Source organism: Equus przewalskii, chromosome 10, assembly GCF_037783145.1.
Source record: "Equus przewalskii isolate Varuska chromosome 10, EquPr2, whole genome shotgun sequence".
NCBI classification, from domain to species: domain Eukaryota; kingdom Metazoa; phylum Chordata; class Mammalia; order Perissodactyla; family Equidae; genus Equus; species Equus przewalskii.
Window position 1 is genome coordinate 47,555,001 of NC_091840.1, and position 27,915 is coordinate 47,582,915.

General features: G+C 39.8%; 1 protein-coding gene across 7 annotated transcripts in view; it reads right to left on the bottom strand.

Annotated features, from left to right (window-relative positions):
• The window catches only part of ANKFY1 (ankyrin repeat and FYVE domain containing 1), an 89,500-nt gene that overhangs the window by 49,181 nt on the left and 12,404 nt on the right, over positions 1-27,915 (bottom strand). For 3 of the 7 annotated variants that reach the window (XR_011523183.1, XR_011523184.1, XM_070560964.1), the window contains exons 2-4: positions 17,802-17,994; positions 13,896-14,014; positions 1,771-1,906 (exon numbers count right to left, since the gene is read on the bottom strand). Coding sequence is in view for 3 of the 7 variants with exons in the window: in XM_070560964.1 (XP_070417065.1) it covers positions 1,771-1,906; positions 13,896-14,014; positions 17,802-17,994 (448 nt within the window). In the remaining 4 variants the exon portion in view is untranslated. Of the gene's footprint in view, positions 1-1,678; positions 1,907-13,895; positions 14,015-17,801; positions 17,995-21,207; positions 21,278-27,915 lie in introns of all 7 variants that reach the window. The other 4 variants (XM_070560966.1, XM_070560965.1, XR_011523185.1 and 1 more) reach the window with 2 other exon arrangements.

Here is a 27,915-nt window from a genome sequence, read left to right on the forward strand (position 1 = left end):
AAAGCTAAACAACAAATGGTTAACAGTGGTTTAATTACAGATGGCAGTGTTTTTCTTTATATCGTTCTATATTTTCCAAACACCATACACTGAACATGTACTTTATAATCAGGAAAAAAATTATATTAACTGTCAATTTTTAGCATATACTATTAATTCTTCTTTTTTTAAAGAGTATTTTCCTGATAATAGTTACTAAAAAACTTCCTTTTCATCAAACTGGTGATAGTATTCCCAAACCGAGATCCCTACATTACAAAAATGAGGGACACCTGCCTCATATGTAACTGCACACATTTGTGTGGGAGCGCTTTTACTGTCTCAAATGTGTAATTTCTTCTGCAGGCGGCAGTGGGCACTCTACGCCCTTTTAAAAGCCTACACTTGAATCCACTCCTGGGTCTCTTCCATCCCAGCTCTTAACAAAGCCACAACAGATAACTTAATGCCCACATCCAATAATACAAAATTGAGCATCTGGCAATGTTGATAGTTATGAAGTCTAATCAGCCAATAAACAACAAACATTTTAATTAAAGAATCCATTACACAGATTACAATTAACTAAACTAGTCCAACCCCAGGGCATTTTTATCAAAGCAATTTAATTTATAAGTAAGTTTGACAAGGTCAATGGGAGAAAGCTCAGGAAACCTGAGGAGGAAAAAGATATAAATCACACTCTAATTAAAATTATTCTCATTTCACTCTCAGATGGTTCAAAAACTCACCCAAACAAAAAAACAAAAGAGTTCAGTGCAAGGCCTTGACAGTAAAGTTAGCTCTGCTAACCTAATGCTGTATGTGCCTACCAATCGTAGACCTGTTCGATTGTTTCTTAGTCATTGGATTTAGGTATTAAAATGCCTCAAGCCCGCATCAGTCACAGGTACTTAGGAGAAACCCGTGCACTGACTCACGTGGGCATAGTGGGCCATCCCCTGGGAAACATCAGCCCCACAGTGAAAACAGAGCAGGCAGTCTCGGCAGCAAGGTCTCTCCTGGCTCTCTGAGGGCAACACAACAACAGGCAGAGTGCGTCTTGATGGCTGAAACTATTCCTTCACACACCCAGGAGAATACAAAGATCACTAAATGAGGTAAAGAGACCCTCCATCAACCAAGCTGACCTCCAAGGGCCACATCTCCAACAGAAACAAAAGGGCATTCCGCCTGACACTATTTGGTGAACGTTTTGTTTTCCGCTGTTCTAAAAGGCCAACTTGGGAGAGCAACTGAGAAAATGAAATATAAAAAACATAGCAGGCTATCTCCTTGGGAACCTAAAAAGCAGTAACAAACGAAGTGAGATCTCAGAAACACCGGCTATAAAACTTATTAAGCCATACTCTCACATATTAATTTAGGCATTAATGTGCTTCCAACAAAGAGGATATGACCAGGGACTCCATCCAAGCAGATATATCAAAAGGCAGAATAAAATGTCAAAGGAAAAGGTAGAGGAGGGAAAGTTGAGAGTTTGGACACAGGATTACATTATTTCATATTCAGTTTATCAGTTCACACAATTATGAAATCTCAGCTAATAAACCAGTAAAGAAAAGAGAATACCTAAAAGCTTTGGCAAAATTTAGCTTACAAGATAACACAAAGCAAGGGAGATAAAATTCTCTCCCCACTATCGCCTTTAAAAGAACACCTTGCAAAAGTTATTTACATTAGCAGAAGAAGCTGTTTTCCCAGAGCTTGGCATAATTAAAGCTCAGCCACCACCATCTGAGGTGCTTGAATATATCTGCTGTGACTTGCCTCTCCCTAAGGAGCTGGAGCTGAAACCGATTGGCTAGTTTCATCAACTCAGTCAGGAACACATCATCTTCTTTGAACTCCAACTCGTCCGTATAGATCCAGCGAAGCATTGTCATTGTCACCTCAGGGTTCGCATCTGGTTAAAGAAAGTAGAAAAGCTGAAAACTAAGCACCGATGACACACTTAGGCCCTCTTGAGGCACCTAAAAACTGAGGATAATAAAGTAAATTCTGATACGCAGCATCTAACTCCAGAAAAGTGTTAAAGTTTTACAAGGGGCAGGAGGTGGGGGAAATGAACCCACTAAAGACGTAAGTCAAACAAACTGTGGGAAAATATTTTAAACATATGACAAAGGATTTACATTCTAACAAAAAGATATTACAAATAAAAAATGAAAAGATGGACAGCCAACAGAAAAACGAGCAACAGATATAAACAGGTAATTCATAAAAATGGCCAATAAACCTTACTAATAACTAAATACAAATTTAAACTAGAATACATTTTTTTGTCTCTCAGACTAGCAAAGATTCTTAAAAGTGCATAACCTTTCACAAAGCAATTATATATGTAGATTATTATCCTAAGAAAATAAGAGTAAATATAGAGAAATATATGTACTAAGCCAAGACAGTACTATTTTTAATAACAAAGAATTGGAACAAAAATCTTTAGAGTCAAATAGAGAACTAAATAAATTATAGCATATACACACATTAGAAAATTTTGCATCAATTAAATTTATATCTATATTCAACATAAAAAGATATTTACTATATAGCAGGTAAAAAAAGTAGGCTAAAAATATATGTATTAAATGATCTCATTTTTTGTTAGCCATATTTGTGTGTGTATATACATACATAAATAAATACATACACATAGAGTGTTGTTTCTGTCTCCCACCCAAGTACTAACCAGGTCCAACCCTGCTTAGCTCCACAAGATCAGACAAGATTGAGGACATTCAAGGTGATATGGCCATAGACAGACTGACTGTTCGCCTGTCTACCTACCTATCAATTGAACGATTGCAAGGATATACACTAAAATACCAACCCTGGTAGAATTTGTAACTAATGCTTTTTTCAGCTTATTTTTTTCCTGATTTTTATTTAATGAGCATGCATTACTTACGTAATTTTTAAGTTAAAATAAAGACTATGGCAACTTGGGGAAATGCTTGAGATGAAAATTGTAGCATAAAATATCTAAACTATTATTCCAACTAGAGTGAACTCTTGATTAGTGAGAATAAGGACAGTGATAGTCAGAGGATCACTTAAAATAATGGTCTACAACCAGTGGTTCTCAAAGTGTGGTCCTGGGCTAGCAAAGTCAGCACCATCTGGGAACCTGTAAGAAATTCTTATCCCTAGGCCCACCCCAGATCTACGGAATCAGAAACTCTGCGGGTGAGGCCCAGCATTTGTGTTTTCACAAGTCTTCCATGTGATTTCGATGCTTGCTAAGGTTTAAGAAACTATACTCAATTCTTGAGTATCTAGAAAAGGTGTAACGTTGACCAGGAACATCTTAGTAACTTAGTAATTAGGCAACAACTGACTAGCTCTTATTAACCCTTTCTCTTCCATTATAGTAGGGAGGAGAGGGTTGGAGGGAGTAATGTTAAATGAGTGGAAATTGAAGGCCCCTGATTTACTTGCAACCACATCAATTCACCATCATCCCCTAAAACAGCCAGATATTAAAAGAAAAAAAAGGCATAATGGAAAGAAAATACACCAAAATGCTAACAGTGATTATGTTAAGGTTCATTTTTTTTCTCTCTTACCTGTTAATGTAGTAACAGCACTTTTTAAATGTTTTAAGAAAGAGAAAAACACTCTAAAATCAGACAAAAACCTAAATCGATTTATTTAAACAATCTACCTGAAGAAGGACTTCAACTAAGCTGTGAAAGGTATACAGAGCGGATCCTGGAAGTAGGGTAAATTTCTTTCATTTTTTTTCAAAGATTGGCACCGAGCTAACATCTGCTGCCAATCTTTTTCTTCTTCTTCTCCCCGAAGACCCCCAGTACACAGTTGTATATTGTAGTTGAAGGTTCTTCTGGCTCTGCTATGTGGGACTTCACCTCAGCATGGCTTGGTGAGCGATGCTAGGTCAGTGCCCAGGATCCAAACTGGCGAAACCCTGGGCCGCTGCAGGGGAGCACGTGAACTTAACCACTCAGCCATGCAGCCGGCCCCAGTAGGGTGAATTTCTAAGCTAGCTCTGTAAATTGGGTTTAATACCTTGGTAGTCATATAATGAAAAGAAAAAACATATAGGCCATGTGATTTGTCCAGAGTCGCCCAAAATGCCAAAACCTGTATACAACTCTTCTCATACAGCCCTATCTTGGAAAGATAGCTCATTCCTAACAATGACAGCATCCCCAACAACAACACCCTCACTTCTTCTCTGTGCTAGTTTCTTTAATTCTGTTTCAAAATTTGGCTAATTTCCTTTAACAACTCTCCCTCAATTGTCCAAACCAATAAACTTGACCTGTACAATTGATAAAACAAAATCTAAATAATTTTCTTAAAAACTACCATCAACACGGATTTCCTGGGAGCCCTCCAAATTTCAAATAAAATAAGATTCAAGTAATCCCCAAGCTTTCCCACTCCTGCCTTGACTCTTCCCTTAATCTCCAAAATATACTGAGAATAAATCTATTTTGAGACTCGACTAAGCAGCCAGTGGTGTAAGGTGGGCAGAGAACACTAAACAAGAAGCAAGGTGTGTGTGCTTCCAACTGTGTACTTTCAGGCAAATCATGCAGTCTGTCTGCTTCCATTCTACTTAAATAAGTGGCTGTAGAAGTCAGAGGACCACACAGACCAGGAGTTACCTTTACAAGAAGACTCAGAAGTGAATCCAGTTGGCCTCCATGACCTGCACGGTGTACCTGCCGCTGGAGGCAGTCACCGAGTGGGCCCAGCACACAAGCTGGTAAAAATCTGTGACTGCAAGGATGAAAAGAAAAATAACACCGACTTCTGACTTCACTGTAGTCCAGGATACATATAGTCCCAGTTTGAAGAAACTGAGATTTTCTATGTGGCCTAGTCTTGTTTTTGTTTTGATTTGATTTTAAATGTTTTACAAGACATTTGAAAAGAATGGGAATAAACTTGGGGCTGGCCCAGTGGCATAGTGGTTAAGTTCACACACTCTGCTTCGGTGGCCCAGAGTTTGCTGGTTTGGATCCAGGGTGCAGACCTATGCACCGCTTATCAAGCCATGCTGTGGCAGGCATCCCACAGATAAAACAGAGGAAGATGGGCACAGAAGTGAGCTCAGGGCCAAGCTTCCTCAGCAAAAAGAGGAGGATTGGCGGTAGATGTTAGCTCAGGGCTAATCGTCCTCAAAAAAAAAAAAAAAAGAATGGGAATAAAATTTATCATCATATGAATTAACCATTAAATGATCCATCCTGAGGAAATTAATTTTGTTATGTAAATCCTGTATTTAATCCATCAAAAGCTGAGAAAAGTGTTTTGAATCTCCTACTATGACTCTGGTTTAATTAAATTGTCTTTAAGTTTCCAACTATTTTTTCTTCATCTACTTTACATAAAAGTTTTTGATTCATAAAATTAAAAAATAGTGATAGACTGCATCTTTCATCAGTAAAAACATGGTCTTTGGTCAGTTTAAGGATGCACCCTTAAATATAATTTCTTGGAAATTATAAAACCCCAAACCAACCTCTAAATAATCCCTGTGTCAAAAAGAAATAAAAGGATAGAGGTTCTAGTTTTGTTACGGCAGTGTGGCAACCCATCCTATTTTAACTGATTATAGCTAAAAACTCTAGACAGAGTACAAAAAAAGCAACTACCTGAGGATTCTGAAAAGTAAACAAAAGCAGCTGAATTGCAGGGAGCAGCAAAACTTGAAGCAGCAGCTGCGCTGGATGAGTTTCCCAATTTTGCTTTTCTCTCTACAGCTTTGCCCTGAGGGGGACCCCAGTCAAGGAGCAACACTGCTGCACTGACCACGGAGATGCCTAAAACTTCATCCTCTGGCCAGATGAACCAGGAAAAGGAGCCCCAGCGGGGGCTGAAGAGGAAGGGGAGAAGCCCAGGGTAAAGAGAGCCAGAGAAGGAGGGCTCCTACTTCTGTGTGTGAACCGACACAGGCCTCAGCTCACTTGTAAGCTACTCATGCATGGAATAGTCCCAACCCAGCCTTAAGAACTGAAGTGATATTTGGTCCACAACCCACAGAAAGTGAAATAATACCCCTAATACATATATAAGCCCCTACCCTTTAGAGTATATTTAAAATCTATGTACAGTCTATAGCCTATTTGTACTATATCATGTAAAAACTTGGCCAACCATATAGGTCCCTTTAAATCCTCCACCATTGACCTCCATGCTATAGTTGTCATTTACGTTACATGTGCATACATTAAAAATCTCACCAGTGTTTAAATTTTCCTCTTAACAGTCATATATACTTTAGCAAATTTAAGAGAATAAAAAGTCATTTATATTTACTCAGATATTTCCATTTCTGTTCTCCTTCATTCTTCAAGATCCAGATTTCCTTCTGGTATCATTTCCCTTCAGCCTGAAGAACTTCCTTTAGCACTTCTTATAGACAGTATCTGCTAATGACAAATTTTCTTCCCTCCTCTGAGAACGTCTTTATTTTCCCTTTATTTCTAAAGGATATTGAAACCTGAGTTGACAGTTCCTTTTTTTTTTTTTCACTTTAAAGATGTTATTCCACTGTATTCTGGCCTCTGTAGTTTTTAATAAGAAATCTGTAGTCATTGGAATCTTTCCCCTGTATGTAATTGTTGCTTTCAAGATTTTTTCTTTTTTTTTAATTGTGGTAAAATACATGTAACATAAAATTTACCATCTTAAACATTTTTAAGTGTTCTGTTCAGTCATGTTAAGTATATTCACATTGTTGTGCAACCAATCTCCAGAACTTTTTCATTTTGCCAAACTGAAACTCTATACCCATTAAACAACAACTTCTCATTTCTCTCTGTCCCTAGCCCCCAGCAACTACCATTCTACTATCTGTTTCTATGGATCTGACAACTTCAATTACCTCATATAAGTGGAATTATGCAGTATTTGTCTTTTTGTGACTGGCTTATTTAACATAACGTTCTCAAGATTCATCCATGTTGTGGTATGTGTCAGAATTTCCTTCCTTTTTGAGGTCAAATAATATCCATTGTATGTACATACCACATTGTGTTTATTCATTCATCCACTGATGGACATTTGGGTTGCTTCCATCTCCTGACATTGTGAATAAATGCTGGTGTGAACGTAAGGGTACAAATATTTCTTCAAGATCCTGCTTTGAACTCTTTTGGATCTATACCCAGAAATGGAATTGCTGGACCATATAGTAATTCAATTCTTAAATTTTTGAGGAACTGCCATACTGTTTTCCACAGCAGTTGCACATATTACATTTCCACCAACAGTGCACAAGGGTTCCAATTTCTCTACCTCCCCACCAACACTTTTTTTTTTCTCAAAAAACCAGGAATACTCAAATTGATAAACTACATCTACAAAAAACATTTATACATAATGATTAAAGATCTCATTGTTTCTCCCTGAGATCAGGAATAAGGCAAAAATGTGTGCTCTCAAACAACCTGTAATGAGAACTTTTAAAATTCAAAATTGAGGCGACAACCCAATTTTCAAAAGGGTAAATATGTGAACAGACACTTCACAAAAGAAGATATACAAATGGTCGGTCATGTTCAACATTATTAGCCATCAGAGGAATGCAAAATAAAAGAACAATGCACTCCACATCTACATAATGGATAAAATTATAAACAAAAACCAACCTGACGTGGGGCCAGCCCCGTGGCCCAGTGCTTAAGTTCAGTGTGCTCTGCTTCAGCGGCCCAGGTTTGGTTCCCAAGCACTGACCTACACCACTCATCAGGGGCCATGCTGTGGCAGCAACCCACATACAAAATAGAGGAAGACAGGCACAGATGCTAGCTCAGGGACAATCTTCCTCAGCAAAAAAACCCCAAAACCAAAGCAACCACCTGACCATACCAAGTGTTGGTGAGGAGTGGAGCTATGGGAACTCCTCTACACACCGTGATGGGCATGCAAAATGGAATATCTATTTTGGAAAACAGTTTGGTAGTTTCTTAATATTAAACAGTCACTCCTATATATTTACCCAAGAGAAACAACAACATACACCTACACAAAGATATACACAATTGAGTACAGTAATTTTATTAGTAATAGCCAAAGACTGGAAAGAACACAAACATCTACCAATAGGTAAATGAAAACAAAATTGTGGTAAATTAATGCATGGAATACCACTCAGCAAAAATAAGGAACGAACAATTAAAACCACAACAACATGCCGATATTTTAGATGAATCTCAAAATCTTTATGCTGAGTGAACGAAGCCAAACAAGAGACTATATGTTCTATGATTCCATTCTTATAAAAGTCTAGAAAATGCAAACTTATCTACAATTAGTGAAGGCAGATCAGTGGTTGCCTGGGGACTTGGAGGGAAAAAGAGATGAGGAAAATTTACGGAGATGAAAATGTTTGTTATTCCATGTGGTGATAATGGTTTCCAAGTTATGTCTAAACTAAGCAAATTGTACACTTTTAATGTAGGCAGTTTATTTCACCTCCTTTATATTTCAATAAAGTTGGAAGAAAAAAACCCCAAAGTGAGAGGCAGCGTGCATTGTGGTAAATGGATTCTGCAGCCAAACCAACTAGGTTCAAACCCCAGCTTGGACACTTACTACTGTGTGACCTTGGGGGAGTTATTTACTACTGCTGTGCATCACGGTTTCCTCATCTATAAAACGGAAATAAACAATAGCACTTACCTCAAAGTGTTGTTCTAAAGACAAATGACTTCATACATATGAAGCACTCGGAATACTACTACCACATACTACTTGCTATAAAAAATTTGCTATTATTATTAAAACAAACTATTTTAAACCAACACACAGACAAACTTAGCATTACCAAAGACTGGGGAGAAAAACACAAAAGTAACATTAGGATTGAGTAAGGGGATACAACCACAGATAAAATAGATTTTTTGAAGCTCTAAGAGGTTCTTTGGGAGGGGGTCTCAGCTGTTGGTAGGAAGCCACAAGGTGTTCTGTCCTCATGACAAAGGAGCTAACTTCTCCCAAAATGAGCAATCCAAAAGACAGAGCAAGGAAGAAGTCACAACACCCTCTACGAACCTATCTCTGAAGTAACATATTGTCACTTCTACCATGATCTATTCATTAGAGCTCAGTCAGTTATACTCAAGGGGGGGAATTAGGACCCACCTTGTTTTTTCTTTTTGCCGAGGAAGATTAGCCCTGAGCTAACATCTGTTGCCAATCTTCCTCTTTTTTTTGGCATGAGGAAGATTAGCCCTGAGCTAATATCTGTGTCAATCTTTCTCCACTTTGTATGTTGGTCATGGCCATGGCATGGCTGATGAGTGGTGTAGGTCCACGCCTAGGATCTGAACCCAGGCTGCTGAAGCAGAGGGTGGCAAATTTAACCACTACGCCAGAGGGCAGGCCCCTAGGACCCACTTTTGAAGGAAGGATTATCAAATAATTTATGAACACATTTTAAAACTACGGCAGATATCATTAAAAGGAATATAGCATGATCTGATATTGAAACTGAACAACCGTGAGCTAGTAGTTCACATGGAATCCAGCAGACATCTAATATTGCTGTATTTCTCTTGAAAACTTAAAGATCCCCTGTGAGTTTGACGTAGCATCTTAGTGTGCCTCAGCACAGTTTGGGAACCTATGCTCTTTCCACTGCACAGCGCAAACCTCCCAGGTGGTGTTTTAGTGCACAGCTTTCCAAACCAAACTGAAAAGGGGGGAAGGAGGATGGTTTCTATTTTTTCAAATGGCTTGACAGGACCCAGGACACATTCCAGGAAAGCTGAATGACTCACCATAAAACGCTTATGCCAGAACAGTAAGATCTTCGCTGGAGAAAGCATGCAAGAAATTCTAGCTTCAAAACAGCCATTCTAAGGCATTGGAACCTCTCCGAGTGTTAGCTGCTGTTGCTAAAGTGCTACAGAGAGGCTATAAACAAGACATTTTGCCTGAAGCAAACTGCTTTCCTTCACAAAGAACCAAACACAGTGCTCTCCTCCTGGCCTCAAGATTTGTTATCTGGCGTTGAGCTAATGATTATATTCTTACTCTTCCCAGTTATCGATCAGCATCCTTACAAACTTATATTTTTATACTTAAAATAATCAGTAAAAAATAAAAAGCAAACTTATACCTTTTTTATCTTTATATTATATTTGAAATAATTTCAGACTTAGGGAAAAGTTGTAGAGTTCCCATATGCCCTTCACTGATATTCCCCTAATATTAACATCTTACATAACCATAGTACAATTATCAAAACCAGGTCATTAGGACCACTACAATACTATTAACCAATTATAGACCTTCACAAATTTTGCCAATTTTCCCAACAATGCCCTTTAAATGGGCCAGAATCCAATTGAGGACACCACATTGCACTTAGCTGTCATGTCTACTTAGTCTCCAATCCGTAACAGTTCCTAAGTCTTATCTTGTCTTTCACGACCTCAACATATGTGAGTAACACTGGCCAGTTATTCTGTGGCACGTTCCTCAATCCGGGTTTGTCCGATGCTTCCGCACAGTTAGACAGAGGCTATGTGTTTACAGTAAGGACTCTACAGAAGTGACTGTGCCTTTGTCAGCGCATCCTATCGGGCACAACACATTTTAGTTTTCTGAACAAGGTCTATATTAAGAAAACTTTCATATATCCAAATATGTTTTAAATGCTTAGTATATAATTCCTATTGTATCTTCATCCATGTGTGCTAAATTCTTATAATAATTAACATCATTAAAGTTGTGTTTGTTTTGAATTTTAAGAAATACCGATTACACGAGAACTTCAAAAGGAAATGTGGAGCTCAGAAAGTCAGTCTCTCTAAGGACACAAGTTCCACACAAACAGGAATTTACTTTTGTTCACCGCTGTATCCCTAGCACCTCGAAAAGTGCCTGCCACTCAACACTGTGATACAAATGGAATAATTCTGAAGAAACAAAACACAGTTAAATTCATAAAAGGATTTTATTAAGTCCATTAGTGTGGAAAAAGTTCAACCATTTAAAGATTTTATTTTATTTTTTTCCTTTTTCTCCCTATAAGCCCCCTGGTACATAGTTGTATATTTTAGTTGTGGGTCCTTCTAGTTGTGACATGTGGGAACGTGGCCTCAGCATGGCTTGATGAGCAGTGCCATGTCCTCGCCCAGGATCTGAACCGGCGAAACCTTGGGCCGCCACAGCAGAGCACGCGAACTTAACCCCTCGGCCACGGGGCCGGCCCCAAGTTCAACCATTTAACATAGCTCTTACACTATTTATATACTTGTTTACCAGAGCCTCTTTCCAATCTCCCTCCAACTGCTGGCCAGCCATGCAGGTTAGTGCTCCCAGGTATCGCATAACACACAGGCCTCTGAGGCAGTTTCAGCCGCTGCAACCCAAGATTTAGGCAATCACACCTACACCCACCAGGCAATTCAGCAGGACGGCTGGGCAAAACATACAATTAAGTACGAACAGGTCCACAACTGCTACCACCTCCCTGGAAACCCCCCTCCCCAGGACACACTTCCAAGATAAATTTATAAAGAAAAGCAAACACGCCATAGGCTCTACTATCAGCTATCTTGGTAGGTGCCTCATCTACCAGAGCCACAAAAACGTTTGCTCTGCAGCAGACCACTCCTGAGAGCAAAGCTTACAGCAGGACAAACCATGCTTCTTATTTACAACAGGAGAAGAGGCCAGGGATATTTAAAGGCATTAACATTCCACTTTCCTAAAACTCTAGAAAATCTCCTGATTCACAGTGATGCAATCTTGTGAACAGTTACTGAGCTAAAGCTGCTCTTAAATGTTATGATGTACTAAAAAATCAAAAGCAAAATTCTAAAAATCAATGTTTAAATTAAGCTTTTTACACCTTAATGCGATATTCTGTGTTCTGAAGTAATTTTGTTTGTTCCAGGGAGCAGTCACATTGCCTTTCTCCCACTCTTATTCCTTTTGGTTGCATTCAATATTTCCCAATTACACAGAAAACTAAGGTGAACGTCTACACTGTCTGAATTACCTATGACACAATCCATCTGACAGAAGTCAGAGGATGAGGTAAAAAAAGTAAGACTATTTCACAGCTCAGCTGCCTAACTGCTTTCTAAAACTGTCTTACCCAGTTATAACGCGACTGGCAAGGGTATATAAAATGTGCAAGGGTGCCAGTTTCATTAGCCTCACAACTACTGGGATTATCTATTTTTGAAATGTAGATATCAAAAGATGGTACCAAACTTTTTTCTAACAAAGTTGGACATTTTCCATATTTTACTATCTCTTTTAATCTTTGTAAACTGTTCATGTAATCAAGATCCTATCATGCATTTTGTGAAGAACACTTCATGATCTAATGGGTTGTAAAAGTGATCCAGAGTTCTGTCGTATATAGAGTCAAAGATAAACGGTTTCAGAAGATTATACTTCTGAAAAAGAAAAGCTCTGCTCAGAGATTTCAATCATGTAGACTGGTGCCCTTCCAGTAAAGAGGGTTTCCCAAGCAGACGTCTGAGCTACAGGCATGAATGCATATGTATGTGTGTATATTTATGTGTTTACAACTCTGAATTATGGACCTTAGGTTAAACCCCTAGAAATAATCACAAAGAGACAGAGTTCACTCACCCTGGGGAAGGATGAGACATCTGCTCCCCTAAATCCTTGCAATAAATGCCTACTTAACTTCGGCAACACTACTCAGGTGTTGGCCACCTCTGATACCACAGCAACCCAAGTTAATCTCTTTGGGACCTTAGACATAAAGCAATTATATTGATGTACACATAGCCCTGGCCTGAGATGATTTGTTATTAGCCCATTTCCTCAAACAGAGTATGAGCTCTTCATGGCAAGGACCGTGTTATAATCATCTCAGTGTTCCTAGCACTGCACATGGAAAACAGCACCTTCTGAATTGGCAAGCCCTTTGAACAAAGACATAATTCAGCAGAATTTTCACAGCCGATCACTTCTGCAAGTTTTTTAATGCCTGGCTAGTCTCCTTACCATATGTTATAACTCTCACGACTATTTTTTTTTTTTGAGGAAGACCAGCCCTCAGCTAACTGCTGCCAATCCTCCTCTTTTTGCTGAGGAAGACCAACCCTGAGCTAACATCCGTGCCCATCTGCCTCCACTTTATATGTGGGACGCCTACCACAGCATGGCTTGCCAAGCGGTGCCATGTCCGCAGCCAGGATCCGAACTGGCGAACCCCAGGCCGCTGAAGCGGAACCTGCACACTTAGCTGCTGAGCTACCGGGCCGGCCCCATCTCACGACTATTAAGAGCAGAATTAAACTTAAAATTTTCTTTTTTGTTTAACAGCAGTTAGGCAACTACTAAATGAAAATGCAATTTTGAAAATGTTTTTAAGTCTACTTACCACGTTTACCCAACTTCTACACAACATAATGTTGCATAAGACAATTAAATAAAAACACTAAACAGCTCAATGCACGTATTCAAATTCTGAAGAATACTCTTATTCTTTGGAGTCACTGTGACTTCTGAATTCAGTTCTTGTAGGCCAGGAGAAGTACTTTGGCAGCTACGATTAATATTTAAGCAACAAACAGCAGGACTTTCTTGGAGTGGAAGAAAAATTATTTTCTACACATGCCCCCATATTTATAACATACTATTATACAAAAAGAGTTTCAGGGCAGATTTTATATTTTATAAATTATAAGAATATTGTAGATATTCAAATATTTATGATTTATTAGCCAGGTATTAAACAGAAGTATCCACAAAGTACAACCTACTGATTTACTATTTAACTAGTTCATGGTCACCATCAACTGATAAGAAAAGTATTCCACTTTCATTAAACCACAAATATTTCAAAATGACACACCATAACCTTCTGCCACGAGTTCTTGTGCTGGCAGGTTTGAGTCCCCAGCCAGTCAGAGGCTCACCTGACAGGTCCAGCTCCTCGATGGAAGACAAATTGGCCAGACTCCAGCTGTCACTGCGGGCCGCCAGAACAAACTTGTGAGCATTGATGTGCCTGCCTCCAACCTTTATCTTCAGATCACTGATGAAAAAAAAATCCAGATATAAAAAGAAAAATGCCATCATAACTAGATATAGCTAGGATTCACAGCTAATACATATATGGGTATTGACTGATCAACATGCATCTGAAAAAGAAAAAGAAAAATCACAGCACTGAATTCTGATGGGGCACGTTTATAAGATGTTGCTCTAGACGTGTTTTCTATTTCTAACTTCTGGCTTTAGTTCACATGGGGTGTTCTGCTTTCAAAGACATCCCCTAATGAGATTCTTATGGTGGTGAACCTACAAGTTAAATAGGATGATTAATATCCATATAAAAAGTTGAAGAAGTTTTATGCAGAATAAATCAAGATAAACCACCAGGGAGAGAAAGACAGAAGCTTAAAGATTGTGATTACAGCTCTGAAAGTACAGCGCTCCTGTGCTGCACACCATATTAAGGCTCAAGCAAGTTTAAACAGAAAAATTATGAACAAATAAGCGTTGACAAAGCAGTCAAGAATATGAAACTCAATATCCGGACTCCTGTTCTCACCAGAAACATTCAGACTTACTATTGGCCACTTTTTACTCAACCATTTATTAAGAAATGGGAGAAATCTTCTTTTCAAACATTTCCATATTTATGACATATTTTATGAAAGGAGCTTTCCAAATAGTTATTTACGTTTAACTCTGAAACATCAAATGCTAAGGGAAGAAAGCATATGGGCAGTTAACAAAAACCTAAGGATGACCCTCTGGACTGACACAAGCATGTATGTGCCATATGGCTATGGTGGCAGCGATCCAAAGTCATTAATTAGCATCATCCTGCTTGTATTTTTGTTTTCTTATTTGCATACTTCCCTTTAAAACAATTTAAGTTGGAAAGCCTTTAGAAACTAAACACACAAAAACTATTACACGAAAAAAAAATAACTGTTACATGAATTAACTCATCCACTTAAAAGGAGACCCAAACAGAATACTGTTTCTTTATATAATGCTTGATGCAGTCACATTTTACCCCACAAAAGCATTGTCCGGAACACACTTTATAATACGTAAGCATATCAACAATTGTAGTTCTATTAAAGACCAAGTTGCAACTAATTATGTTAAATCAGAAGAGTAATAAGGTACTTATTATTTCAAATTATTACAAACTACTGTTAACAAAGTAGAACATTATTAATCAATTAATAAAGAAGAAATAAAATTGATATTCTTTTTAAAACAACATAAAACTCTGTCTCAAATTATATTGTATGATAAAAAAATTTAACGAAAACAGGAAGCTGGCTATTTACAAAGCACAAATAATTTCTAAACTCTAAATTTATTTATAAACTATTCTAATAACTTAAATGAATATTCAGTGTTTACTGTCTCAGCTACAAGTGTGACTTTTAGCCACAAAATTATAAAAATGAAGTTTTATATAAAATTCCTACTATTCATAGATGTCAGGTGAAAATTTTTTTTCTTTTGTAGTCTATCATACCAAAGGGTAAAAAGATAAGGACTTCATGAATAATTTCTAATAATAATAATTTTTAAAAACACAACTCGGGGCCAGCCCCATGGAGCTTAGTGGTTAAATCCGGTGCGTCTGCTTCAGCAGCCCGGGTTCACAGGTTCAGATCCCAGGCGCAGACCTACACCACTCATCAAGCCATGTTGTGGTGGCGACCCATATACAAAATAGAGGAAGACAGGCACAGATGTTAGCTTAGGCTAATCTTCCTTAAGTAAAAAAAAGAGGAAGATTGGCAACAGACGTTAGCTCAGAGTGAAGCTTCCTCACCAAAAAAAACAATTTCAAAAATGGACAAATCAATTCTATGAAGACTCTGTGTAAAAACAATTAGGAGGCTAGTAATTTTTTTAAAACTTCATTTGAGTCAATTAAAGAGTATTTACTTTTTATTTTTGGTGAGGAAGATTGACCCTGAGCTAACATCTGTTGCCAATCTCCCTCTTTTTGTTTGAGGAAGATTGTCCCTGAGCTAACATCTGTGCCAGTCTTCCTCACCACAGAATGGCTTAATGAGTGGTGTATAGGTTTATGCCCAGGATCCGAACCTGTGAACCCCAGGCTGCCAAAGCAGAGCACGAGTACTTAACCACTACACCACTGGGTCAGCCCCAACATTTCCTTTTAAAATATGAATACTAGGATGTTGTTACTGGAGAGGAGGCATAAATAAAGAGCTTCTTACTAGAGTTTCTCAATCAAACATTTTAAGAGGAAAAATTATAAGCTTGGTTGCTAAAAGAATGAATGCAGTAACTAACTACATATAACAATCATTTTTAACTATCGTATGGGACAACACCTTCTCTTGAACTTAAGTAAAAATAAATGTATCAATGTCTTCAACATTTCTCAGTTTAAACATTTTAACACCGACTCTTTAGTTACTCCAGTTACTGAGATACTCATAAAAATTCTATTTAAAAAAATTTTTTTTTAAAGATTTTATTTTTCCTTTTTCTCCCAAATCCCCCCAGTACATAGTTGTGCATTTTTAGTTGTGAGTCCTTCTAGTTGCAGCATGTGGGACGCCACCTCAGCATGGCCTGATGAGTGGTACCATATCTGCACCCAGGATTTGAACTGGCGAAACCCTGGGCCGCCGCAGCAGAGTGTGTGAACTTAACCATTTGGCCATGGGGCCGGCCCCCAGTCTGATCTATTTTAAACGTCGTAATTTATTTTGAAATTTTACTAAGTCTTATCTAGTCCAATTATCCATCTCTGTAGTAGCCAAATCCTTCCTCTGATGCACATTCACACCCATGTTTCTTTTCTATATCCACTGCCATCATCCAATTCAGTCCTCCATCATTCTGGTCTGGACTATTTGCAACATCACAGCTGCTCCCCTGCTCTCTTGTCTGTATAACTTTGCCCATATAATGTTAGCAGGTTAATCTTCCTAAAACACCACTTCGATTATGACAGTCCTACAACTCAAAAACACTCTGTTCCACACTTCCTAGAGGGTCACGTCCCAGTTCTTCACCCTGGCATCCCAGTGCAATCCACCCTATCTTTCTCACCTCTCCCAGTGCTCCCCTACATGAACTTGTACCCTAAAATAGGCCCCTCACTGTCCTCTAAATCCTCTGCACATTCCCACGTTTCAGTCTATTCTCGGTCACTCCCTACTCACAATAGCATTGTCTTTATCTATTAAACCCTACCCAGCTTTTAACATTTTACCTCAAAACTCACTTAATAACAACAGCTAACAACTGGGTACTTATACTTACTATGTGCCAACCTCTGTTCCAAGTACTTAAGACACGTTTTAATTTAATCCTCACAACAACCTTGAGGTAAGTAGTAGTACTATTGTCCCCATTTTACAGATGAGGAACCTGAGGCACGTCACATAATTGCAGGTCCCTTAGCCAGTAAGTGGCCAGCTGAGCTTCTAACACAGGCTATGTGGCTCCAGAGTCCACCCTCAGCCATCATATGATACTGTCCACTAGTTCCAAGACTCCTTCCTTGACTATCCCAAGAGAAAGTGGCCTCTCCCTCCGAAGCCCTGGCCATGTAAGCTAATTCCCATCTGCATTAGCGATCCTATAACCATGACTCCTACATTCTGTGCTAAAGATAAGCAGGGAACAAGTGACAAAAATCTTCCCTCCAGGAGCTTATATTCTAGAGACTAAAGGTTTGCTAATATCCTGATAAGAAAGAAAGAAGCTTGGGAAGAAAGTCAGTAAGAGAGGAGAAGGTGCAATGTGGCCTGGGAATAAGGAAAAGGGCTTGCTTCCCCAAACTGGCCCTGTGTGGAGCTCACCTGTACTGCTCCTGCTCATAGAGGTCGGCCACGATCATCAGCAGGCGGCTGATGAAGGACTCACTGCTGCTTTCCTTGTTTGTTTGCGCGGCCAAAAGAGAGCATCTCTTCTCTGTCTCTGCCAATTTCTTCTGCAGCTTGACATACTCTTGTCGGAGAAGCATCAAGTGCTTCTCCAACTTGGCCACCTCCTCTGCAAGGGAAAAAAAGACTCAAATTTACCATGGCAGGTGTAACGCAGATGGCATTCACGAATCTCTCCTCCTCACAAAATGGCTATGAAAATGACCAGACACATGACATTTCCACTATTTCTTAGTGATAGTCCCATGGGACTAAAAATGGCTTTGTTTCAGGATGCCACTGGGTCACTGGGTCAAAAAGACCATCATAGTCCAGGGATTTCTCTTCTGAGTTTCCCTGAAGATCAATATTCAATAAATAACAATGAGCAGATACACATAAGATGCTAGTTTTTTCAAAAGTAATAACTTTTACATGTCACATGCTATTCTAAAAGCTTTCTGTGAATTTTCTCATGCAAGTTTCATGACAACCCTATGAAGTAGGCACTAGCCACACTTTACAGAGGAGGACACTGGGGCACAGAGAATTTGCCCAAGGTCGCGATGCTGGTGAGAGGTGGCGTTGGCATACGAGCCCAGGCATTCTCATTCCGGGGCCTGTGATCTATTAACCACTACCTCACACTACCTGACACCTGCTCTCCTCCAGGAAAGGGTCAGACGGAAGCAAGTCATGTCCCACAGGTGTGCTGGGGCAGATTAAAATGGTTGACAACCACTGTATTTGATTGATTAAATTCAACAAACACTTAGCCAGTGTCTACTAGGTGCCAGACACTACACAATGGTAAGCACAATCAGACATATCTTTCCTCAGAGCTTTTAGTTACTAGGGAAAGCAAACTTTTTTAATAACAGTTCCAACAGTCAAATGCAAAGCTACAACTCTAATGAGTACTAGAAGGAAATAACAGAGCTATGAGAAGCCAGAATAAATTTAACTTAGGACGTCAAGGAAGGCTTCCCTGAGGAAGTAAATAGTCAAGAAACTTCTCTCCTCCTTTACCTGGGCTCTAGAAGCTTGGTGAGGATTCCGGCAACCATGCAAATTAGTACCTCTGTAAGTCAAGGTCTCTAATTACAGAACCACAGTGCCTCTATAGTCATCCTATGGGCCTGGGTCCCTTCACCCTTCCACTCCCCAGTATAGATGGTCCAAATCCAGACACTGTCCTCAAGCCCATCTCCCACCCAATCTGCCTCATTCTCAGCCAATGTTTGGAGAAAACTGAGCTACTGCCAACAATTCCCACTGTACCAGCAAACACTCCTACCGACCTCATGCTTTCTCAGAGAAAGTATCCCCCTCCTGTCCAAGTTTAATCCCTCCAACCATGCTCCAAACAAACCACTCTCCTCAGGTGTCTTGCTTTATCACCAACCATCCCTTCTCCAGCAACTTCAATCTCGTTCAACTAGGTCCTTTTGGTCAGCACATAAGCCTGTTCAAGTCTCTATTAAAACAAAATCTCCTGCCACACCACATCTGACAACCTCTGCCCTTCCATCTTTAGCTACCACACACCAGTTCCTCACCCACTGTTCCCCTGTCATTCTCTCCTTCTGTCCCCAGCACTGCCTTGAAACTCTTCTCACCAATGACCTTCTAACTGTCAAATGCAACAGACACTTGCCAGAGGTTCTCCTCATGGATACAGGTGTCCATCCCTCTTTTCTTCCCTTCTTTCAGCAACCACAATGCCACCCTCTCAGATTCTGGGTCTCTGTCTCTTTCACATGCCTCTCTGCATCCCTCCCAAGCCTTGACCACCGACAATTCCCACAGTGCTATCCTTCACCCTCTTCTCAACTGTATGACCTCCCAAGGCAGCTCCACTAGGTCTTTGGTCTGTGTTTGATACCACAATCTAGGTGCAAATGATCCATAGATCCATCTCTTTAGTCCAGGTCTCTCTTTTTAGCTTCATCTATGCATCTGCTCAACAGACATTGCTCCCCAGTGGCCCACAGGCACCTCAAATTCACTATGCCCAAAACCAAACTTCAAGCAAATCTGCTCTTCCCTTGTATGGTCCCTATACTAATAAAATGACACTACCATCTATCCATTTACCCGAAAAGGACATGTAGGGATAATCTCAGATGTCTCCCACCCACTCACATGGCCCCAACCCTACCCCAGCTCAAAAACTCACTTTCCCACTTAAACATCTCTGGGAATCCTTTCTATCTTCTGTAACCCCCTCTCCATTATGACTTTACTTCAGACCCTCACTCGTCATATCTGATCTCCAGTGATGCACATCTGCGTCTGAGAGCCCATCACAGGGCCTGACACGCAGACGCTCACTAAACATTTGATCAATTCAATTCAACAAGATCGAGTTTTATCCAAGAGGATTTCTTTCCTCTCCTCAACTTCACGCCTCCTCCACCCACTGCCCAGTAGCTAATTCTTTATAAACATGGAGACAATCAAAACTGGTTCAAAAACACAGGAACGGTTAAATAAACTAAGTGATACATGAGTTTGAAGTTATTATGCAACTATTAATGTTTGCAAAGAAATATGTAATACTAAATATGCATATTCAAGGAATAAACTTTAACAGAAAAAAGCAGACTATGAAACTAAATATACTTTACAATTTCAATTTTATTATAAATATTCAAATTTATTATAAATATATGAGTAAAAAGACAGAGTAAATACCACAAAATATCAGCAGGTCTCACTGAGAGGGGGGATTATGGAAATTTTTCATCATTGCACTTTTCTGCACATTTCTGGTATTCTATAACAAATCTGTTCTGCTTTCATAATTAGAAAAAGTATTTTAGGAGAAATTTGTTTAAATACTAATAGATTATCTTCTTCATACATGTAGTAGGAAACTTTTTTCTCCTCTTCCAGAGGATTCACGTTAAATAACTACCTGGAGTCAAAAAAACTGGGTGTGTCTCAGGTGTAAACCAGTACTCCCAGGAAAACAGAGTGGGAGGCACTTGCAAGACGGAAATCTGCTCACCGCTGCTAAACTGACACTGTGTCCATGAGTTACATATCAGATGAGAATTCCCATAACACTTTTTTCAAAATATTCCAATTATTTGGCCTACTAATATTTAAACCAAATATTGCTTTTAAAAACACTGGCTACAGGAAAAGAGAATTTACAACAATCCTATTATAATGTTTTTTAAATCTCAGCAAGTAGCATTTACAATTACACAAAACCCCTTAGGTAGGACCCAGCTCTATGCTTTTATTCTGGTGTGAAAATGTACAGAGGTCACTGGTTTTAAAGAGCTCTTCACAGTGACTCAGACTAAAAATCAAAGAAATTGCGATTATTCACCTTAAAGAGGAAGCATTTAACACAAAACGATAAGTTCATATGAAGGTACAAAATTGATACTCTTTTTCTCCTGTAAAGAAAGAAATGGAAGCGATTGGCTTCTTTAAAGAAAAATGGCGCTGAATTTCTAGGTATAGTAACAAAATGTAAAAGGACATACAATTAAGAGTAACATCAAATTTTGTTCAAAAACTGCTATCACCTGGAGCAGAATGAATCTGCAGTGTCAGAGATGACAACAACGGTTATCTCTGGAGGAACGGCAGGGAGTGGTAACTGGGAGGGAACAGGAGGGAGCCCTCTGGGGTGCTGCTAACATCCTTTTTTGTTGTTTAACTTAGGAGTGGTTACAGGCATGCTTCATTTTGATAATTCACTGAGCTCTACACTTAGGGTTTTCTCTTTTCTGCACAGATCTTATGCTTCAATTAAAAAGTTTTTAAAAAAACAATATATATCTGTAGTGGGTTCTTCAGGCAAACTGATGGAGATCTAAACCCTTTTGGTAACTAGCCTTGGGACGATGGGCAAGTTTGTCTCTCTGAGCTTCAGATTCCTTATTTGTAAAGTAAGGGGGAAAATCTACTTCTCAGTGCTGCTGTGAGAATTAAATGACAGAAAGCGTCACTGTATATGCACTCAAAATTGTATTTCCTCCACCCTCCTTGCATTCCACAATCACATAATTACTGGATAAACAGTTTAAACTATTATAACAATTTACACAACATTTTTTATGGAGTCATGGAAAGGAGAATGGGATTCAAATGTTTTACTGACCTGGGAACTAAGATTGATCAATTAAAGTCACGGTAAATTAACAGGACATTATCAGAAGTATGAGGCGAAGAACAAAAGTAAAACCAGAATGGAGACACTGGTAAACGCTGAACTAGCTACTTTAAAACATTGTGTCACCTCATACAGCTAGTCTGCACTGACAATTCCCAAACCAAAATGCGAAGCCTAACATGCTTTAAAAACCCTATTATTCATTTGGAAGAGGTGCAAGTTAGGCGGTCCTTTAAAAAACTCTCAGGGGCTGGCCCTGTGGCCAAGTGGTTAAGTTTGGCACGCTCCACTTCAACAGCCTGGGGTCGGTTCCTGGGCGCAGACCTATGCCACTCGTTGGCGGCCATGCTGTGGTGGCAATCCAAATACAAAATAGAGGAAGACTGGCACAGATGTCAGCTCAGGGTGAATCTTCCTCAGGCAAAAACAAAAACAAACTCAAAGAAGCAACTCCTAATCTACTACAGCAAAAAGTCAGTCAACATCTACAGTTGATCAATCTAGAAACGGTATTATAAGCGTTATCACTCAGAGGTAAACAGAGAAGAGTGGAAAGTAGTCTGAGGACTGAGAGGCGGCAAATTTATCCTTTGTTATAAGTCTTACAATATTACTTGAATTTTAATCTATGTGCACTAATAAAGCAAATATATTGTCTAAATACAAGTTTTAAAGATTATGAAAAATAATCACAATTATGAGGAAAAATAAATACTTTTCTAATACCCACATGTAAGGACTTTTATATATCACAAGATGTTAGGAGGGAAGGAGCCCAAAGACTATCTCCTTTAGTTCAAGCCTCAGACGATGAATCTGAAGGCAGACAGGGGACAAGCCGACGACCAAGCAGCCTACCCACCTCTTGCCTCTCAGCCCCCGCTCGACGACATTACTCCCAGGCTGACTGCGGAAGAATCACTTAGGCAGTTTGAACTAGAGAGCATGCATCCAGATTCAGCAGATCTGGGGTGAGGTTGGTAAAAGTATATTTTTAAAACAGCAAATTTAAAGATTTGCCCTGGAGAAAAGTTCAGCCCCCAGCGCACACCTCCCCCAGTCACACACAGTTAGACTGCGCTGGGAAGGCCACTGTTCGGATAGAAGACCAACTGAACTGCAATTCTTTTTGTGCATTCGTTGACTTGTTCAAAGATTTTCATCCCTTAAGAAGACAACTGCAGGGGCCGGCCCGGTGGCACAGCACTTAAGTGCACACGTTCTGCTTCAGTGGCCCGGGGTTTGCCGGTTCGGATCCCAGGTGCAGACATGGCACCGCTTGGCAAGCCATGCTGTGGTAGGCGTCCCACATATAAAGTAGAGGAAGATGGGCATAGATGTGAGCTCAGGGCCAGTCTTCCTCAGCAAAAAGAGGAGGATTGGCAGCAGATGTTAACTCAGGGCTAATCTTCCTCAAAAAAAAAAAAAAAGAAGACAACCGTATAACCTGGTCATTGACTAAAAGTTTATTAAGCACCTATGCAGTGCCAGTGTCAAAGTAAAGAACAGCATCTTGGCACATGTTTTTTACAAAGTTACAGGGCCATGGAGAAGATAGGCAAATAAACAAGACAATTCACTAAAATCTGACAGCACTCTGACAAGGGACACAAACAGAGCATGAAGCAAGATCACCTGGCCTAAGCCAGTGCAAGGAAAGACGTGCTGGAAAAGTGGTGTTTTACTTCAAAAGATGTAAATAAAGCCTGTAAGTGTTTGTAGCATATTGGGCCCAGAACAGGCAAGGAAAAGGCTTCAGTCTTTTACTTTCTTGGTCAGATTCTCCTTTTAAACTAGTATCAGTGAACAGGTTTGTGCAACAGACATAACACTTGGCTCTATGAGAAATACAACCAATTAGAAGACAAGGCCTAGCTTAGTCCTTCGAGAGCTCACTGGCAAAAATGCCGGCCACTCCACTGCCTCTGCCCAAGTCGACTGAAAAGGACGGCCAGAGGCTGCCTCGTCCTGCTAGTTCACCCTGGTGGTTACGGTTACATCCCACTTGCCCAAGAGACAGCTTCCAGGTTTTCCAAGGCCTATGGCTATGGGTTGCAGATTTTTCTTCCGCAAAGCAAACTGAAACCTTTAACCTAGGTTTCAATTACACTATTTTCCAGCCAACCTAAGAATTTTGCTCCTCAAGAGCTCCCTCCCATCAAGACCATAGCATCAGCAAATAACTGCATTTTCATTTCACTTAAACTATCAATCTGCAAGTATTTACGAAGCACCCACTATGCACTAAGAACTATAATAGATTAGGAGCTGCCTCTTTGGGTTTCTTAAAAGGGCCGTCTAACTTGCACCTTTTCTAAACAAATAATGTAGCACCAAACAGCATCGAACGTAGAAGCAAAGTAGAATCCACGAGGAATGCACAAACAGAAGGGGCCACAATAAAACTAACAGTCATAAAGAATCTGGACACTGATTTATGTGGGGGAATTACGAGGACACTTGCCTTCAAGAGCAGAAAGTTGTTGACTCCTTTATCTACCCCATAAAATGAGATCCTAAAAGTTCGGTTTCAATCATCCTCTCAAGGAATCCCCATAAATTTCTTTGGACATCAGTTATACACATATAATTCCAAAATCTACAGCAATAGCTCTAGTCTCTCCTCAGAATTCCTGACTCAAATTTTTAGCTGCAGCCTGAACATTGACACAAGATGTATACTACAAAGGTTATGACTGGGGAAGAAGCCATCAGGAGAAGAGGCAATTGGGATGATTTAGGGCTCTTGTTCTGGGAATCACAGATGCTCCCCTGCCCAGTATCTTTTGTAGGGGGAAACCTGCATCACAAGTGTGCCTACCAGGGGTCCTGCAATTACCACAGCACTTCACGGTGTAATGGAAACAGCACCCACCCGGGATGTTATTCTATGGGGAATACTGCCTGCTTGAAACAGCAATGCAAGTGTGTCCTGAAGCCTACCAAGCTGTAGAGTTCCTACAGGAAAAAGTATGAAATGGCCATTTTGAGCAATAATGGAGGGCCAATCTACAGCACAGTGCAGTGGTGAAGTGGGCAGGCTCTGGAGCTGGACTGACTGGGATAGAATCCCGGCCCACATTTTCTAGCTTTGACACGTTAGGCAAGTGCCTCAGTCGCCTCATCTGGAAGGATGCTGTAAACATTAAATGTGTAATACAGACAATGGCCTTAGGAGAGTACCTGCCCTGCAGTAAGCGGTCGATAAATGTTAGCTATTATGACAATTCTTAGAAAGGCCACACAGCATAGTCCTTAACAGCGTGCACTCTGGAGCCTCACTTGACTGGACTGGAATCCCAGCTCGCCCACTCACTAGCTGCGTGACCTTGGGCAAGTTACCTACTCCTCTGCGCTTTGCTTTCCTCACGTGGAAAGTGGCAATAATAACAGCATCTCAGAGTGTTATGGAGGAGTAATTGAGTCAAGATAGGTTAAATCATCTAGAACAGTGTCTGGTTTAAAGGTTTACTACTGCTAGTACTTTTTACCAAGTGGCTAGTTTTCACCTGTGGTTCTTCTTTCTTTTCCTCCAACTTTACTTTTGAAAAATAAGCCTAGAAATCTAACAGATAAAACCTATAGTTTCACCAAAAGAGCTATGCAAAGTATCAGTGAAGAATGTCAGCAGCTTGCATTCTAATTTTCATGTTTCTTCCCAAATAACACCCATTTGCTCTTCACCACTGTGGTCTCAGGTCAGACATTCTGATGAGCCTTCTCACAGTTCATTAGTCTTGACTTAACTAAGGATGCTTGAGACAAGAAGAAATCTGCATTCACTATGAATAGCCTAAAACAGAGAGACCAATAGCTACTGAAAAAAAAGAAACAACCAGAAAACTTCTTCAGCAAGTCATGGGACTCAGAAAAGGAATCAACTCTGATCCTTGTAAGACTATTCCATCTGGGCCAGGAGTTGGCCGACTTCTTCTGTGAAGGGCCAGATGGTAAGTGTTTCAGGCTTTGTGGGCCACAGAGTCTCTACGGCAACTATTCACCTCTGCTCTGACAATAAATAAATGAGAGGGGCTGTTCCCCTCAAAAATCTACTTATGGGCACTGAAAATTGTATGAAATATAATTTTCACATAATCTTCCTTATATTTTTTTTAAATGGTTGAAGAAAAAATATATATATATAATTCTTAGCTCAAGGGCTGTACAAGAACAAATCTCTGGTCAGATTTACCAACAGACCATAGTTTATCAAACCCCTGTTCTAGGTGATTTTTTTTTTCAGTGAGGAAGAGTGGCCCTGAGCTAACATCTGTGCCAATCTTCCTCTGTTTTGTATGTGGGATGCCACCACAGCACAGTTTGACCAGTGGTACGTAGGTCCATACCCGGGATCCAAACCTGCAAACCCCAGGCCGCGGAAGCAGAGTGTTACATCACCGGCCAGCCCCTGAACCAGGTAATTTTTAAAGACGCAGTATACTGAAATGATGGCAAGGGCCAAGTGAAAAGGGAAGAAAGCAGTTAATTCATCCCAAATGCCTCAAACTCCATATCCTCTCCCTTCCCCTTACCAAATTCGGCGCCACTAAGCCCTCACATCTTGAAGACATCCTTCTCTCCAAGCTCACCAGCTGACCCTTGTAAACATGCTCACAGCATCCCCCTCCCAAACAAATATTTCCATATTGTTACACTCTTGATGCCTAGTCTATCACGCTCTTTTCCTTCTCCACCAATTTCTGAAGACAGTCTCTGCTCACCGCTTCCTTCCTTACCTCCCGAATCTTTTGAAACTTGGCTTCTACGCACACCACTCTACTAGAGCGACCTCAGCCACAATGATCCAATCACCCAATTGAAGTGGGTGATCATCTTTCCTTACCCTTCAAGGTCCTCAACCTCTGTGCAGTGTCCACTTCTCAATTAGCCCATTCTTCTTGAAATTCTTTTGTCTTCAGCTTCCTAACTCTGTACTCTAGGGTTTCTCCTCCCTTTCTTACAGATAACTTTAAGGTCTACTCTGACTACCCACTCTCTAAAAGGAAAGCATCGCACAAGCTTCAGACCTAGAAGTAAACTTTTCCTAGACTTTCTTTCTGGGCAGTCTCATGCACACCCATACTTTACCGTCACCTCTATGCAAATGGCTCCAAATCTCTCTCAACAGCTCCTGCTGGCAGGATAACCCACTGCTACTACAAACTCAACACGTCCAAAATCAAACTCCACTTCCTACTTCCATTTCAACTGTTGTCCTGATTTGAAAGCTCTGGGTTATCTATGTATATAGGCTGTGATAATCCACTTATAACAGCATAGCGAAGACATAAAATACTTAGAGATAAATTTAAGAACAATGCGCAAGACTTGCACACTGAAAACTCTGAAACATTGCTGACAGAAATTAAAGACAACCTAAACAGATGGAGAGTTATACCACGCTCATGGACTGGAAGGCTCAATATTGTCGTCAGTTCTCTCCAAATTGATCTACAATTCCAAACCATTAGAACAAAATTTTCAGATTTTTTTTGTAAACTTAACAAGACGATTCTAAAATGTATATGGAAATGCAAAGTACCTAGAAGCCAAAACAATTTTGGGGAAAAATATAAGAAAGGTGTAGCACTTACATGACTTGATTTTAAGACTTGTTATAAAGCTATAGTAAATGAGAAAATATCACACTGTGATCAAGACAGACATTCAGAGCAAAGGCACATAATGGAATCCAGAAATAGACCTATACATATATAGCCAAATGGTTTGACAACAGTGCCAAGGCACTTCAATGAGGAAAGGATGGGGGACTGGACAAATGAGTATCCACACGGAAGGAAGTGAACCCCAACTCTTACACTACACTATATACAAATGTTAATTCAAAATGGATCGCAGACCAAAATGTAAGAGTTAACACTATAAAACTTCTAGACTAAAACAGAAAAAAATATT